Source organism: Notolepis coatsorum (genome assembly GCF_963971535.1).
Source record: "Notolepis coatsorum genome assembly, chromosome: 17".
Taxonomy (NCBI): domain Eukaryota; kingdom Metazoa; phylum Chordata; class Actinopteri; order Aulopiformes; family Paralepididae; genus Notolepis; species Notolepis coatsorum.
In genome coordinates, this window is record NC_140181.1 from 40627400 (window position 1) to 40643068 (window position 15669).

The following is a 15669-nucleotide window of genomic DNA, read 5'->3' on the forward strand; positions in this document are numbered from 1 at the left end:
ATAAGAAATGTTAGACCAGGACTGACAGCTGCAACAGGCCCCTGATTTCGAACTTTGTTGAAATGTTCATTTGTTCGTGTTCATAAATATGAATTTGGCTCTTATCCTTGAATAGTCAAAAGATATCACCTGAACTCTTGAATTGAGTGGTATAGGCTATACTCCCAAGCTGGCTCCTGACCCCAAGTTGAGACTACAGGCCTTACCACCACTTGGTTGTGGCTTGGGACACGTGGCTCACGTGTGTCAGATCAGATACATTTTCGGAAGTCCTCCTGAGTGATCTCACTGCTGTATGGCAATGATACAGTTCAAGGCCCCCCGATGCTAATCTATAGTATGTGTTAATTGGGACTTAACCACCTCCCATATAGTGACCACAGCTCTACATCACGCCTCTTTAACAGATTCCAAGTGTGCTTGCTGGTCAAGTGCACTGGTCAGCGTCCCTGGTAATATCATTAACACACAAAAGCTTCCCAAGAAAGTCCATGAAATATTGATACTTCATATCAACCCAACAAAGGGAGGGTTATCAAAGAGAAGCCGCCTATTCTCGGTCCTTGCCGCACAATGGTGGAACGAACTTCAAGTTCCCACCACAGTTAGGACAGCCGAAACCCGACCAATCTTTCGCCCTGGACTAAAGACACACTTCTTCAATCAATATCTGAAATGAAGAAAAAAGAAAAACGAACCTTCTTATTGTCATGCTGCACTCTTCCTAATGTACTAACTTACACTGACTCAACACTGTAGCACTCAAGTCTGAACACTTTGATGAACATTGTTACTCAGCTGATAAGAGTTGTACCCTTCCTACTGACTTGTCATACAAATCGTGTAAGTCGCTTTGGATAAAAGCGTCTGCTAAATGACTAAATGTAAATGTAAATAAAGCACCTGCACAGTATCACGCAGCAACATTATGGAAGGCTGCAGTGTCTGACACATTTCGTTTTTTACAATAATAATAATAATAATACAAATAAACATCAGTATAATGGACAAGGCAACATGCAATAATACTAGTTATCATAAGGTATGTTGTGTTATTTGACTATTAATATATTGAACATAGATACATCATACATGTAGTAGTTGCATTCACTCTATTGTATTGGGAACGTTTATGAAACCTGTGTAAGGAGGAACAGTCAAACAAGTGAAACAACAGCTTAAGCACCAAAAGCACATTATCAATATAAAAATGTCAGTTTGAAGGCAATGTGCAGTAGAATTGCGTCAGCAGATTATTGATGGTGCTAATCGGCGCATGTATGCTCTCAAAATTATTTCAAGGCGAAATGAGTGTCTCTGCATGATGTGGCTCGCTACACGTTTTCACCTTATTGCAAAATATTCGTATTCACTGGACTGGATGCGGCTCAGTCTAACGGTAAGCAGCAGCAGCATCATGCGGCTCAGTCTCGAGGCTGTGTCTAGAAAGTAGGTTAGGCGGTCACCGTCACAGTTAGCTTGTTAGCTTGTTAGCTAGCAGCTGACAGGACACTCGCTTACAACACAGTAGCTACCAAACAATGCCCGCCCTCTACCAGCTAGCCCCTGTGGTGGCTATCAACGTTACACATTGTATTATACACAACGATTAGACGTACAATAATAACGCACAGACGCATGGAGTTTGTATAATACTAATGCATAGTGTTCAGGTATTAATTAACTGATATAAATGAAGTGCTACTTGCCTAGTTGCCCCTCGCTGATGGTGAGCACGATCTGGTCCATGAGCAGCGAGCGGAACTCCACATCCTCCTCGGCGCAGCGCTCTTTCAGAGCCCGGAGGATCTGAACTTGGGGATACTCCTGGTGGATGCGCCGGTCGGTCACGAACCAAACTCGAGAGCACATATTTTTTTATGTAAACGATGTAGAGCCGAGTTTAAAAAAAAATTAAATCTGAGGAGATCCACACAGCTGTGGTTATAAAAAGGGGGCGGCGGGCGGCGCGGGTTCGAGAGCAACAGGAACAGCAGCACAAAGATGCTCCTCACACAATAGACGCAGCGAGCGACACGAACAAGCTGTTATGTTGTGGCTAAAAAGCAAGACCACGATTCAACCGCTGTTCGGAGCGAGCTATAATAACAATTACGTTTCGTTGCCCCGCTCGATTCCCTTCATCTGCAGACGGCAGTTATTCCTGGTCCCCCAAGAAGAACCCACACGGTCTCCGTCCTCCACCCTCTATCAAATGGCTGTATCAACTAGTTAGCGCGCTTCTTCTTTGCCCCCTCACAAACTTGTCTTGGAATATATAGAACGTTACGTTAGCTAACGTTACCGTTCTTTGCACTATTTGCCCCGCAAAGGGCAAACACAACGCTTGAGTTATCTTCCACTCGTCGACTGGAAACGACCGGGCAACGTTTTCTAATAAAGGTTAGTAAAAAACCACACAATATTGTGGTAACGCTGCGTGGATGAAAACGAGGCGGCCGCACCGACGCAGTGTCTCCCCAGCTCCGCTCGGCTGCTCTCCGCGGGATCTCGGTGCTGAAAGGTGCTGATTCTCAGCCTCTGCGTTTTCTCGAGCACGCGCCTCTCGTTTACTACAACTCCACCTCTCTCTCGCGTGCCTCCTCCTCAGCGCTCTCGTCCAATGATAATACTGGGTTTGTAGCGGCGGCGCCCAATCGTAGTTTATATAAACCGATCGACACGCGCGCGCGCGCCCGCCCTCTTCGCGGTCCAATCGCGAAAGCGAAGGCGTGGAGGGTCACGTGGGCCACACGAGCCAATACGAGTGGTTTTACATGTTAGTGGGGCTGGCTGAGCTGCCCCGCGAGCACGCGCAGAGGCTGGCTGCTGTGATTCAGCGCGTGGAGGAGAAGATGCAGCAACAGAAAGGGGGTGTACTGTAGCGCGCGAGTCCGCGCGTTCTCCGAACCGGTTCAGACCGGGCGGGCAGTACTGTGAGGTTGGTGAATACGGACGCCTCCGTCTCCATGCTGAAGTGGCAGGCAGCCCAGGCGATAGCACGTCGTTGTCCGACACAGCAACAACGACATCGCAGTGAAATGTTGTTATTATAATTTTTTCATATAAAACGTATTTTCTCTAAACATCAATCGAGTCTTTTACCGTTTACCTCAAAGTACTGAAAGTAGGCGTGTGTGCGTTGCGTTCTCGTGTATAGCAACGTAATCACCTACGAGGGCTGTCGTGCACAATGTAGTCCTGAAGATTAATATGATGCGCCATGGAGGAAAATTAATATCTATGTGATAATCATGGGATAAATTATGCCAATGACCAATTTCTCTCTCTCTATGTCGTTCTCTCTCTTCCCTATATAGACTGTATGCCGTAAGAGTCACATAGTCTAACACAAGAATGCCATGCCTATCATTATTATTACAGCCTACAGGCTATTAAATTTTTTTTAGGTAGCTATTATTTTCACTATAGCCAATTCCTTAAATGTTGCGTGATCCACTCCAGTCCGATTAGGCACATTTGCAGCAGAAACCACAAGCTGCATTGGATTTATTTTCGTTGTCTAACTTGTCTTGGACTAGTCTCGCAGTCAGACCCCTCTCTCTCCACAGTACTGCTGTGGCAGCGCGAGTCTGCATGATCCTATTTCCAGATGAGTCCCATTAATCGCGGGCAAAACAACCGCGCCAGTTCTGCTGTCCAATCACAGAGGGCGAGACAGCCTCTACTTGACTGTAGTCCTACTCAATAGGCTAACAGACAAAGCGCCATATCCCTCTTATTTTTCATATTTAGGAGTTAGAGATTGTGGCGTCGTTAGCCCTGGGCTTCCGGGGCTTTAGCCCCGGATGTTTTTCTCCTAGAACCCGGAGCTTTAAAAAAATAAAAAATTGTTTACATTTTTTTATTTTTTTTTATAGATGTCAGCATCCCCATTGTCTGTGCTGAATGTTTCAAAACACACAATTAGCACAACCACACACACAATTAACAGAACACCTCAGATCCTTTGCTAAATTAAACACTTGTCAAAACCACACTTATTTATAAAAACTACATTTTGTTACCATATGAAACACACGTTTCATATGACTTAATTCTGTTTGAACCAGTTACACACACTGCTGTGCTTAACCTAAAACACATTTAGCTATTCTACTTCTCAGTGATTAGAGTAAGTGAAGTATGCAGAGAATGTGCAAATATACAATAAATTCACCAAACACTACACAATACCAATCCTGTAGACTGATACTAATTTATTTATCTCCATATACCCAAATCAATGATGCAGACTGATGAAAATATAAATGTTCTCTCCATATAACCAAATCAGTCAATATTTCAACATGGAGAATCACAACAAAACATGTCCCAGTTTTCATGCTACTATGTGCATAACACTCAGCAAATATCAGACAAACATAAAAGACTGTATCCAGTACAGGTTAAAATTACAGTAATTTTTTTTTTAATTTAAATAGAGTACAGAAAATACTAGACATTATCTCTTTGCCTAGCTGGATCTGGCAAGAGAATTTTTTGTTGTGATTCTCCATGTTGACTGATTTGGGAAAATGGGAGAAAATGTATATTTTCATCAGTCTGCATCATTGGTTGTCTTGTGTAGTGTTTGGTGAATGTATTGTATATTTTCACGTTCTCTGTGTGTGAGAGTCGGTTTTAGCAGAGCCCAATCGCTGAACACAGGAGAGGAGAATGGAGCGTTTCAAGGGTTTTAATGGTATTCCCAAGCAGACAAGTATTACATCCAGAAATGTACAACAGGTATGAATATGGGGATAACGTGGGCAGGCGCACTCCAGTGCCACTGCAGACGGGAGACACGGTTTGATGTTTGAGAGAGAGAGAGCTGGAACTCCTCTGTAAGCTCCAGGGGGGTCCAGACAGGAACACGCTGGCACGGAGGTCCTGGGCACAAGAGAGGGAAGTTAGTACAAGGATGATCACACGGGGATGCCTAGCAGGTCTTCAGACTGAGGCGTAGTACCTAGGTAATGATACTAACACCACGATGCCTTCTGGTCAGCGTCGTCCGGTTGAAGGAGGGTCCTCATCATCAGGGGATGAGATACAGCTGTGAGGAGTGAGGTGCCTGACAGCGTGTGAATCAGGGGGATGAAGTGCAGCTGGGTTGAGTGACGGGAGGTGAAGGGATGCTGGCCATATAAGGGCGTGAGGCTTCCGTGGTGAAAGGGAGGATGAAGAGGAGTGCGTGGTGGATGGAAGGGAGGATGAAGAGGAGTGCGTGGTAAATGTGAGGGGAAAAAGAGGGGGAGTGAAGTACGCTCTCGCCGTGATTATGACACTGTGTACAGTACTTCACTCTCCTTCCATTTTGGTTGAAGACAGGTGAACTCACCTGCTGCATTTTTATAGTGCTTAAACCTGATTGGTGTATCTACAATTAAGCAATGGTGTGTTTGTGCAACTGATGGCTGTGTTTAACCAATTGGCTCATATGTGTGGTAATTTGACATTCTGTGTCTAATGTAATGCAAGTGTGTTCAGTGTTTTGCAAATCACTGTGTGTATTGTTTTGCAAAAAGTGTGAGGCTGACATTGTGCTTATAGGGGTGCAAATCTGGGCCTATGTTTTGCTCCTTGAGTGTAAGGTTTTGATAATTGTGTAATACTTTTGATTTGAGTGTTTATGCAATTGAAGAAAACTGTAAAGACTAGAGATGAATTGTTTATTTCTTTTGTACATAGGCTGTGCATTTGTTTGTTTGTTTATTTGCTTATGTGTATGATTCTTAACTGTGTTTTTATTTTGTTATTGGTGTATATGTGTGTATGTATGTACAGTATATGTATATATATATATATTATATATATATGTATATATATGTGTATATATGTATATTTGTACTCCTGTTGGGGCCTCTTGGACCAGATCAATGTTTTATCTGGCTAAATAAAGGTTAAATAAATAAATAAGAAACTGATGATTTGGTCCTGTTAACTTTTAATTTTCTATGGGGACTGCCCAGATCCCTCTCATGGACATGGACCTCACTTTGAGAACCTCTAATGATTCTAGTTCTTCAGTATTCATCTCTAATTACTCTAAAATTGCGTATTTCTGTGAAAAAAAAACAAAAAAAAAACACGATGCTTTACACAAAAGTAATTGAATGAAACCAATTCTCCACTTGCACAATCTGAATGTAGCCATTTCCGGCTGACTTCCGGTTGCCAATAGCACAAGCTGTAAAGGAATGTGAATCACTACCCACTTTCAAAAACACTCTCAAAAAACACCTAAGGGAGACTGCAACTCGAAACTGGCCCCTGTAAATGTCCGAACACAACCCCCGCCAATGTACAGTAAATTACCAAGTATGGTCTTGTCAATAATCCAATGTACAGTGTTGTTTGTACAGTTGTACAGTGTCCCCCACCCACCCCTCCTACCCACCCCCCCCCCCCCACCCACCCAACCACCTCCAATGTACAGTCCCACCCCTCCTACCCAACCCCCCCCCCCACTCCTACCCAAACCCCCCCCCCCCCCCCCCCCACTCCTACCCCCCCCCCCCCCCCCCAACCACCTCCAATGTACAGTCCCACCCCCACCTACCCAATCCAATGTACAGTTTCTACGCCTAATGTATATACTCTTTTCTTTCTGGACTCTTTTTGTATCACAAATACAGTACTGTAATTGCAAATCTGGTATGTCATAAATGTATAGATGTAGCAGTACTGTCTATCTGTATGTCATGTATGTCATATATGTTACGATGAATTGGAAATGGGGGACCCTGGTGTAAACAAGACGAAAGTCTTTCTCTGGTCTGCATCCCCTTAACAATTGTATGTATTGAGCTGTACTGCACTGTACCCATTCTGCAATCTGTTAATAAAGTTTTCATTCATTCATTCATTCACTTCCTGTCCCATCCAAATACATTGGTTTTAGCTACTTTTCTCCCCTTATTTAAACAACTTTGTCGTCACAGAGAGGCAATGAAACGTTTGTATTATTATAGTATAGAATGTATTTAATAAGCAAACGTTTGTCAGCAGGGTTTTTGGGCTGTATTTCATGTAAAAACGTTTACTGTTAGTTTCCTTGCTCAGCCAGCATTAGCTAACCGAAGCTAGTGGTTAAACAGGCCGGATTAGCTTTGAGCTAACTATCTTTCCCGACCCATGTATTCATTCCATTCTAAACATAACGTTAGTTTACAAAACATGACCCGTCTATATAACGTTGAGGAACAAATTATATAGACGGGTAATGTTTTGAACAACTAACGTTACGTTTAGAATGGAATGCATCGGCAAAGATCTGTTAGCTCAAAGCTATTCCGGCCAGTTTATCAACTTCCTGTCATTTAGAAATATGATTTTATAGTGAAAATCATTACCAAAACGTCCGGAAAAACCTAACGGGAGCATTATAGACGGTCATACAAATGCTATAAGGTGGCAAGAAATGCACTATAAACAATACTTTATGCATCGGCAAAGATCCTTAGCTCAAAGCTATTAAGGCTAATGCTGGCTAACAAGAGGCTAGCGCAAGAAACGACGCCACAAAGTATTGTTTATAGTGCATTTCTTGCCACCTTATAGCATTTGTACATTTGTATGACCGTCTATAATGCTCCCGTTAGGTTTTTCCGGACGTTTTGGTAATGATTTTCACTATAAAATCATATTTCTAAATGACAGGAAGTTGATAAACTGGCCGGAATAGCTTTTAGCTAACGGATCTTTGCCGATGCATTCCATTCTAAACGTAACGTTAGTTGTTCAAAACATTACCCGTCTATATAATTTGTTCCTCAACGTTATATAGACGGGTCATGTTTTGTAAACTAACGTTATGTTTAGAATGGAATGAATACATGGGTCGGGAAAGATAGTTAGCTCAAAGCTAATCCGGCCTGTTTAACCACTAGCTTCGGTTAGCTAATGCTGGCTGAGCAAGGAAACTAACAGTAAACGTTTTTACATGAAATACAGCCCAAAAACCCTGCTGACAAACGTTTGCTTATTAAATACATTCTATACTATAATAATACAAACGTTTCATTGCCTCTCTGTGACGACAAAGTTGTTTAAATAAGGGGAGAAAAGTAGCTAAAACCAATGTATTTGGATGGGACAGGAAGTGCTATTGGCAACCGGAAGTCAGCCGGAAATGGCTACATTCAGATTGTGCAAGTGGAGAATAGTATATCTGCAGAGCCGCAGAGCCCGGAACACTATTCTACAAACGTGTCTAATGTGAAATATATAAGCATGTAAGCAAAACTAGATTTTAGGTCTGTGATGGAAAGTGATTGTTAACATTCTATTTATTTTTATTTTTATTAAAAAAAAAATATATATATATTTATTAAATTTATTATTTTTGCGATGCCCCCCTTCCCGCGAGGCCCTGTGCGACCGCACTGCTCGCACACCCCCTGAGGCGGCCCTGCAACCACGTTACCATATTAGTAAATACTAATGTAAATCATTGTGTCGTTGTACATATTGTGTATAGCTTATAACGTTAGTAGCTAGCTAGCTTGCTAGCCGGCATTCTCGAAACTCCTAACTCCTGTATACGTTTGTCCTCACAAACAAAGTATTCTGCCAGGGAACTTATGGACATGACAGTAGTAGTAGTTATAAGGTGTTTGAGCTTGTAACGTTAACGTTAGTTAGCTATCGTGGTAGCCCGTTTCGTGACTGTGATGCACCGAGTGCATCACAGTCACGAAAGGGGCTACTATCATATCAACATGCCGTGACGTGTAGCTAGCTAGCTTGCTAGCCGGCATGATGCGTGCAGTGCTTTGCCCCACAGGTTTGAGAAGAGGACCTGCACATTTTACTCGTTCCCGAAACTCCTCTACATGCCCCAATTTAAAATGGTTCACGACAGTAGACATAATGCTAATGTTAACGTTAGCTAGCTAGCTTGGTACTATGACCCGTGACGGGGATAAGGTGACAGCCAATAGCGCTGCGTACTGAACAACAGGCTGCCTAGTGGTAAATGTAGTTCTTTTTTTACGACGTTAAAAACCTTATAACTGGGGCGCCCCAGTGGCGAACCACATAACGCGCTGAGTCGCGGCACGGCCGACCCGGGTTCGATTCCCAGACCTGTCATTATTTGCCGAATGTCTTCCCCCACTCTGTCTCCCGTTCCTCCTCTCTCTCTCTCTCTCTACTGGACTGCCCAGTAGTAAAAAGCGATAAACGCAAAAAAAATAAATCTTTAATAAAAATAAAAAACGTATAACTACCTTTGTTTCAACCAAAAATGCAGTAGTAGCTAGTCCATCAAAGTCTCTCCGACGATTAAACCCATTTTCGTCTTGTAAGGTGTCCATTTTGCATCAAGGAAATGGCTTTCCGCGCTCGTCAAACTCCATTGTAGTGTATGAGAGGTAGGGAAAAGTTACCTGCAGTGACGTCACGGCACTGATAGCGTCTGATAAGCTTTTTTCATTGGCTCCATACATGTTATTCGTGCGTGGACATTTTTAACCCTTTCTGAGTGGAATTTCCGGCGTCAAATGGAAAAAAAGAAATAATGAAATTACCAATAAAAAATTGCGCGACTCGGGCTTCATCGCCGCCCCTCAGCCGTGCTGCGATAAGGCTTTCGGGGGGGGGGGGGCGGCTACGTGGCGTAGTGGGCAAGGTGCTCGCCACGAATGCGGAGACGCTGGGCTCGCCTGTTCGAGCAGAGCGCTCCACATTGCTTTCAGTTTAGCTGGTCGTTCATACTAATACACATTGGCCGTATTAGGGGGTGGGAAACTGATGGGTGGGGATCGGGCGTTGTGGACAGCGACTCCTACAGGTCGGTTGGTGCGCCTGCGCAGTAGAATCAGGAATCCTAGTATTACTCTTTGTGTTCTTTACTATTAAAGTCGAACCTGTTCAAGAGTATACCTTCTCCGTCTCTGTGATTGCCTACAACAATTGTAACTCACCTACCTCCATCCTGACAGAGGTGCCTGACAGCGTGTGAATCAGGGGATGAGGTGCAGCTGGGTTGAGTGACGGGAGGTGAAGGGGTGCTGTTGACCGTATAAGGGCGTGAGGCTTCCGTGGTGGATGGAAGGGAGGATGAAGAGGAGTGCGTGGTGAATGTGGATGGAAGGGAGGATGAGGAGGAGTGCGTGGTGAATGTGAGGGGAGAAGGAGGAGGGGTGAAGTATACGCTCTCGCTGTGATTATGACAGCAACCGATGTTTATGATACTTTGTAAATGGTTAATACATATCTATAAACATGATTTGGATGGCCATTTTAAAGTTGAAATTGATGTTCATAATAAATGGGTTATAAAGCATATACATTTAGTCATTTAGCTGACGCTTTTATCCAAAGCGACTTACAAGTTCTGTACGACAAGTCATCAGGAAGGGTACAACTCTATCAACCAGTGGCGGCTGGTGAATTCTTCTCCAGGGGGGGCGCTATACCAAACATTTTGCAAACATGTACCGAGGCACGCATTGGCGAAACCACACACTGAGTATAGCCTACTGTGCACATCAGAGCTTCGGCGAAACCACAAGGTACGAATATTTAAGTAGGTAGAGTACAACTATCACCATTGCCATCAATCAATATATGATCGCAGCCACGTCTCTCTCTCTCTCTCTCTCTCTCTCTCTCTCTCTCTCTCTCTCTCTCTCTCTCTCTCTCTCTCGCCCGTATTCAGATCCGTCCAATAATAATCACAGATGTATATCTCATCATTTTAAACAAGTTACCAGAAAACCAGAGACAAAAAATGCTCTGAGTTTCGTAAAAGTCAGTCAAAGCTTACCATAAGCACGAGCAGTGAACTCCAAGCCCACGTGACTGAACTCAAACTGGAAAGAAACAGACTAAGAAATGATGTAAACTCCATGATCAAAACAGCAAAAAAGAATTTCATCAATGACAAAACCGAGGAAAACAAAAACAAACCACGTGAACTTTGGAAATTACTCAATAACCAACTAGGCTGCAGTAAAAAACTTAAAACCAGATTCTCAAACATAAACATAAAGACGGACAACACGCTCATCACAGAAAAGCTGGATGTAGCCAATTACTTAAATAGTTTCTTCACAAACATAGCCACAACACTGGTAAACAAACTACCCTCCCACTCAGGGCATTATGGGGTAGAACACATAGTAGCATACTACAAGAACCTAGGGGTCCACAAAGACGACTTCAAACTGGAAATGGTAACAACAGATGAGGTACTCAAAAAACTGAGCGCCCTCCAACCTAACAAGGCCACTGGCCATGACAACATCCCCTCCAAATTCCTCAGAGACTCAGCAGCCGCCATCACCCCAGTCATCACACACATAATAAACCTCTCCATAAAACAGGGACACGTCCCCAAGGACTTCAAAATTGCGAGAGTGACCCCTCTGCACAAAAAAGGCAGTAAATTAGACCCAGGCAACTACCGCCCTGTTTCTATCCTTACCTCCATCTCGAAAGTCATGGAAAAAAGTGTATACGAACAGGTCGAAAAATACCTTGCTGTCTACGAAATCTACGAATTCCAATCTGGCTTCAGAACATCCCACTCCACTGACACATGCCTTCTCTATTTAAACGACCACATCAAACAAGAGGTGGACGCGGGCAAATACTGCGGCATGGTCATGCTGGACCTACAAAAGGCCTTTGACACTGTCAATCACACCATTCTGATTGACAAGCTAAAAGCAATTGGTTTTGATAGTCTATCAGTGAGCTGGATGCAATCCTACCTGGAGGGGAGAGAGCAGATGGTGGAGGTAAACGGTACCCTATCCCCCCCCTCACAGTAAGCTGTGGTGTTCCACAAGGAAGCATACTAGGTCCGCTACTGTTCCTAATTTATGCAAATGACATGTCGTCAGCTTGTGACTGCAACTTGTTCCTGTTTGCGGACGACTCAGCCCTGCTGGTCTCTGACAAGAACAAGTTACAGGTTGAAAAAACCCTCAGCTCAGAACTAGGCAAAATCTGCATATGGCTCGCTGATAACAAACTATCATTACACATGGGTAAAACAGAGTCCATTCTCTTCGGTTCAAATAACAAACTCAGCAAGACCGACGGCTTCTCAGTTACAGTGGGTGACAATATTGTCACAAGGAAAGAAGATATTACCTTCCTGGGTTCCATCCTAGAGGCAAATCTTTCCTGTGACAAAATGGCATCCAATGTAATAAAAAAAGTCAACCAACGAACTCGTTTCTTGTACCGGATCTCCTCACTGGTAAACAAGAATACCCTGAAGACTCTAGCAGGAGCACTCATTCAAGGGTACTACGACTATGCTTGCACCTCATGGTACCAAAGCACCTCAAAGGCGCTAAAAACAAAATTACAAACATCTCAAAACAAACTGGTCAGACTACTGCTTGACCTTACTCCTAGAACCCACCTCACCCCTGCCCACTTTGACAACCTAGGATGGCTTAGAGTAGACGACAGAGTACAGCAACTTGCAATGGGCCTGGTCTACAAGATACACTACACGACCAAGGTACCCATGTACATGTCAAAATACTTCCCAAAGGTCAGTGAATACCACGATCACAACACCAGAGGGAGCTCCACAAATCATGTTAAACCCAGATTCGGCTCAAACAAGGGACTAAACACTTTTCGCAATTATGCCACATCAATGTGGAACGCCCTACCCAAAGCTGTAAAGGAATGTGAATCACTACCCACTTTCAAAAACACTCTCAAAAAACACCTAAGGGAGACTGCAACTCGAAACTGGCCCCTGTAAATGTCCGAACACAAACCCCTCCAATGTACAGTAAATTACCAAGTATGGTCTTGTCAATAATCCAATGTACAGTTTTGTTTGTACAGTTGTACAGTGTCCCCCACCCACCCCTCCTACCCAACCTCCCCCCACTCCTACCCAACCCCCCCCCCCACCCACCCAACCACCTCCAATGTACAGTCCCCCCCCACCCCCACCTACCCAATCCAATGTACAGTTTCTACGTCAAATGTATATACTCTTTTTCTGGACTCTTTTTGTATCACAAACAGTACTGTAATTGCAAATCTGGTATGTCATAAATGTATAGATGTAGCAGTACTGTCTATCTGTATGTCATGTATGTCATATATGTTACGATGAATTGAAAATGGGGGACCCTGATGTAAACAAGACGAAAGTCTTTCTCTGGTCTGCATCCCCTTAACAATTGTATGTATTGAGCTGTACTGTACTGTACCCATTCTGCAATCTGTTAATAAAGTTTTCAATCAATCAATCAACCATTATATTGTCCCGGTGATTATGCCCCCCCTGCGGCAAAATTAATTAGTATCCCCCTCTATCTCTCTCTTTCTCTCTCTCTCACACAGACACACAGCATGACGTGGAATCCCAGCTATCGTTACAAGACTTACTTACCATCACAAGAGTTGAATGGGGCGAGATATTCAGCTGTCCAGTCCACAACAAGCCATAATCCAATTTTTTTTTTTTTTAAATCCACTCAAAAAGAAACTCCAGTAAAGTTACAGTCCATACCGTTAGCTGGTAGCAGGCCACGTGAGCGGATCGGCGCGGGCGTGAAATCCGCTCTTTGCTCTAGACGGCTTGTTCCGCTCCGCTAATCGCTCATGTTGACCCCGCCCCCAAGTCGCTCACCGCTCACTTTGAATCGAGCGCTCCCCGCTCCACATCGCTCGGCAGTTTTTTTTTTTTTTTCTTTTTGGAGCATGGTGTAAATTAGCTCAAACTACAACAGTCTACACCCCCTGGGCCCCTTAACAATTGTTTGTATTGAGCCGTATTGTAATTGTACCCATTCTGCAATGTTACATAACGTTGTTTATCCATTCACTAGCTCTACTAAGCGATGATAGCTAGCCTAGCCACAATGCTATGGTCGCTGCCATTAACGTTAGCATGTAAGCTAACAACAACAACAATGGCGTCATATACTTTTTCTAACAGGATGTGAGTGACGGTTCACCCTTCTCATTGGTTGAAAATGGCCTTCATGTTTGTACATCGCCATCTGTTGCTTTGGCATTGTACTACATGTATATTACATCAGTGTTAAACCACTGTGAGCGGCCCGGAGTGGATTGGAGCGGAGGAGAACTCTCGCTCCGGACGTCGCGCCGACCCATTTTAAAACCCACTCCTCGCTCACGTCAAAACCGCCCGCTCCGCTCCCTGTGCCGCTCACGCGCCGCACCGCTCACGTGCACTGGCTGGTAGCTAACGGTAGCTGGTGGTAGCTGCATCCAGCTAGCCATGTAGCTTCTTGTTAGCCACCACAAGTAGAAAACGACAGAGTATATCCTTCTTCTATCTGTTGAGTGTTTCTGAACTGAGGAGATATCAGGCTGATGAGGTAGAAACTCTTTCACTCCAGTGTTCATCTCTCAAAAGGTATTGTTTTGTGGGATTTACCTGCATTCGAGGTTGTAATGTTGTAAAGCTATAAGCTAAGCTAACTATAAATCGAAAATGAAAATACTCCTTGAAACCGCAACCATGTCAACTGGTGGTGACGAGTGAACACAGAGTGTGAAGGCGTGAGCACAGAGTGCGTCTGCAGTGCTTGCTTGTCCAGAGCGCCCGAAACCACGACCCCCCCAGCCCCCCCAAGCCCCCCCCCCCAGATCATATTTATGACCATTGATAGGCTAAAATGTATTTACTAGATTCATTACGATTGGCCGCTTGCGCGCAGTGATGCCTATTGCCTACTCACTGCGTTTTGTCTAGCGCCCCGGATTCTGAGGTAGTTTCTATAGACTGTCAATCACAAACGAGGGGGAGGAGATTAGAATAGCATGCAAAAAACAATGATTTATACTATATTTATTGCTATATTAACGTTATTGTGCATTTTAATAGTAATTATTATTAGGCTTCAAGCCTTCAAAATATCTAAAATAAAAAAAACACAAATTCTTCTTCTCCTACTCTCTCATTGATCGCCCCAGCGCCCCTAGTGGCGAGCCGCCACTGCTATCAGCTGAGTAACAATGTTCATCAAAGTGTTGCGTGTTACAGTGTAGGTTAGTTTATGTGCATGACAGTAAGGTTAGTTAGGGTTAGAGTTTTTTTTTAATTTTTTTACATTATTATTTCAGATAATGGTTGAAGAAGTGCGTCTTAAGTCGACGGCGGAAGATTGGACGGGTTTCGGCTGTCCTAACTGGGGTGGGTAGTTCATTCCACCATTGTGGGGCAAGGACTGAGAATAAGCGGCATCTCTTTGATGACCCTCCCGGGGCTTGGATAGGAGTAGGTCTGAGGCGGCCAGAAGATGCAGAGCGTAGGGGTCTTGAGGGTGTGTAGTTAAAGACCATTGACCGGAGGTAGGCGGGAGGTTCCTTTTGCCGCATGGTATGCTAGGTCGAGGGCCTTGAAGCGGATACGTGCAGCAATGGGGAGCCAGTGCAGGTCCCTAAGAAGTGGGGTGACATGGGCCGACTTTGGTAGGTTTGAGAATGGGAGCGGTTTTAGGATTGTAGGAGATCCGGGGCTTAGCCCAGATAGGCGGGCACGATTTTTTTTTACTTCGACACCATTTTTTACTTATACCACCACCTTGAAAGTGTTAATATGCGTCTTTGTTTACGGTTTGATTATCACTGATACAAAGTAAAATAGTGCAGTGCAATAAAATAGTTAGTCAAATTAAATTAAATAATGCAATAGTGCATTGCAAT

At 43.9% G+C, this 15669-nt stretch overlaps 1 protein-coding gene across 1 annotated transcript in view; it reads right to left on the bottom strand.

The window, feature by feature from the left end:
• Window positions 1-2474, bottom strand: part of rimkla (ribosomal modification protein rimK-like family member A) — a 52655-nt gene extending 50181 nt beyond the window's left edge. Inside the window, exon 1 of the mRNA XM_084333898.1 lies at window positions 1710-2474. Coding sequence (XP_084190024.1) covers window positions 1710-1872 — 163 coding nt within the window. The 5' untranslated portion in view covers window positions 1873-2474. The remainder of the gene's footprint in view (window positions 1-1709) is intronic.
• Between the last annotated feature and the right edge of the window lie 13195 nt (window positions 2475-15669).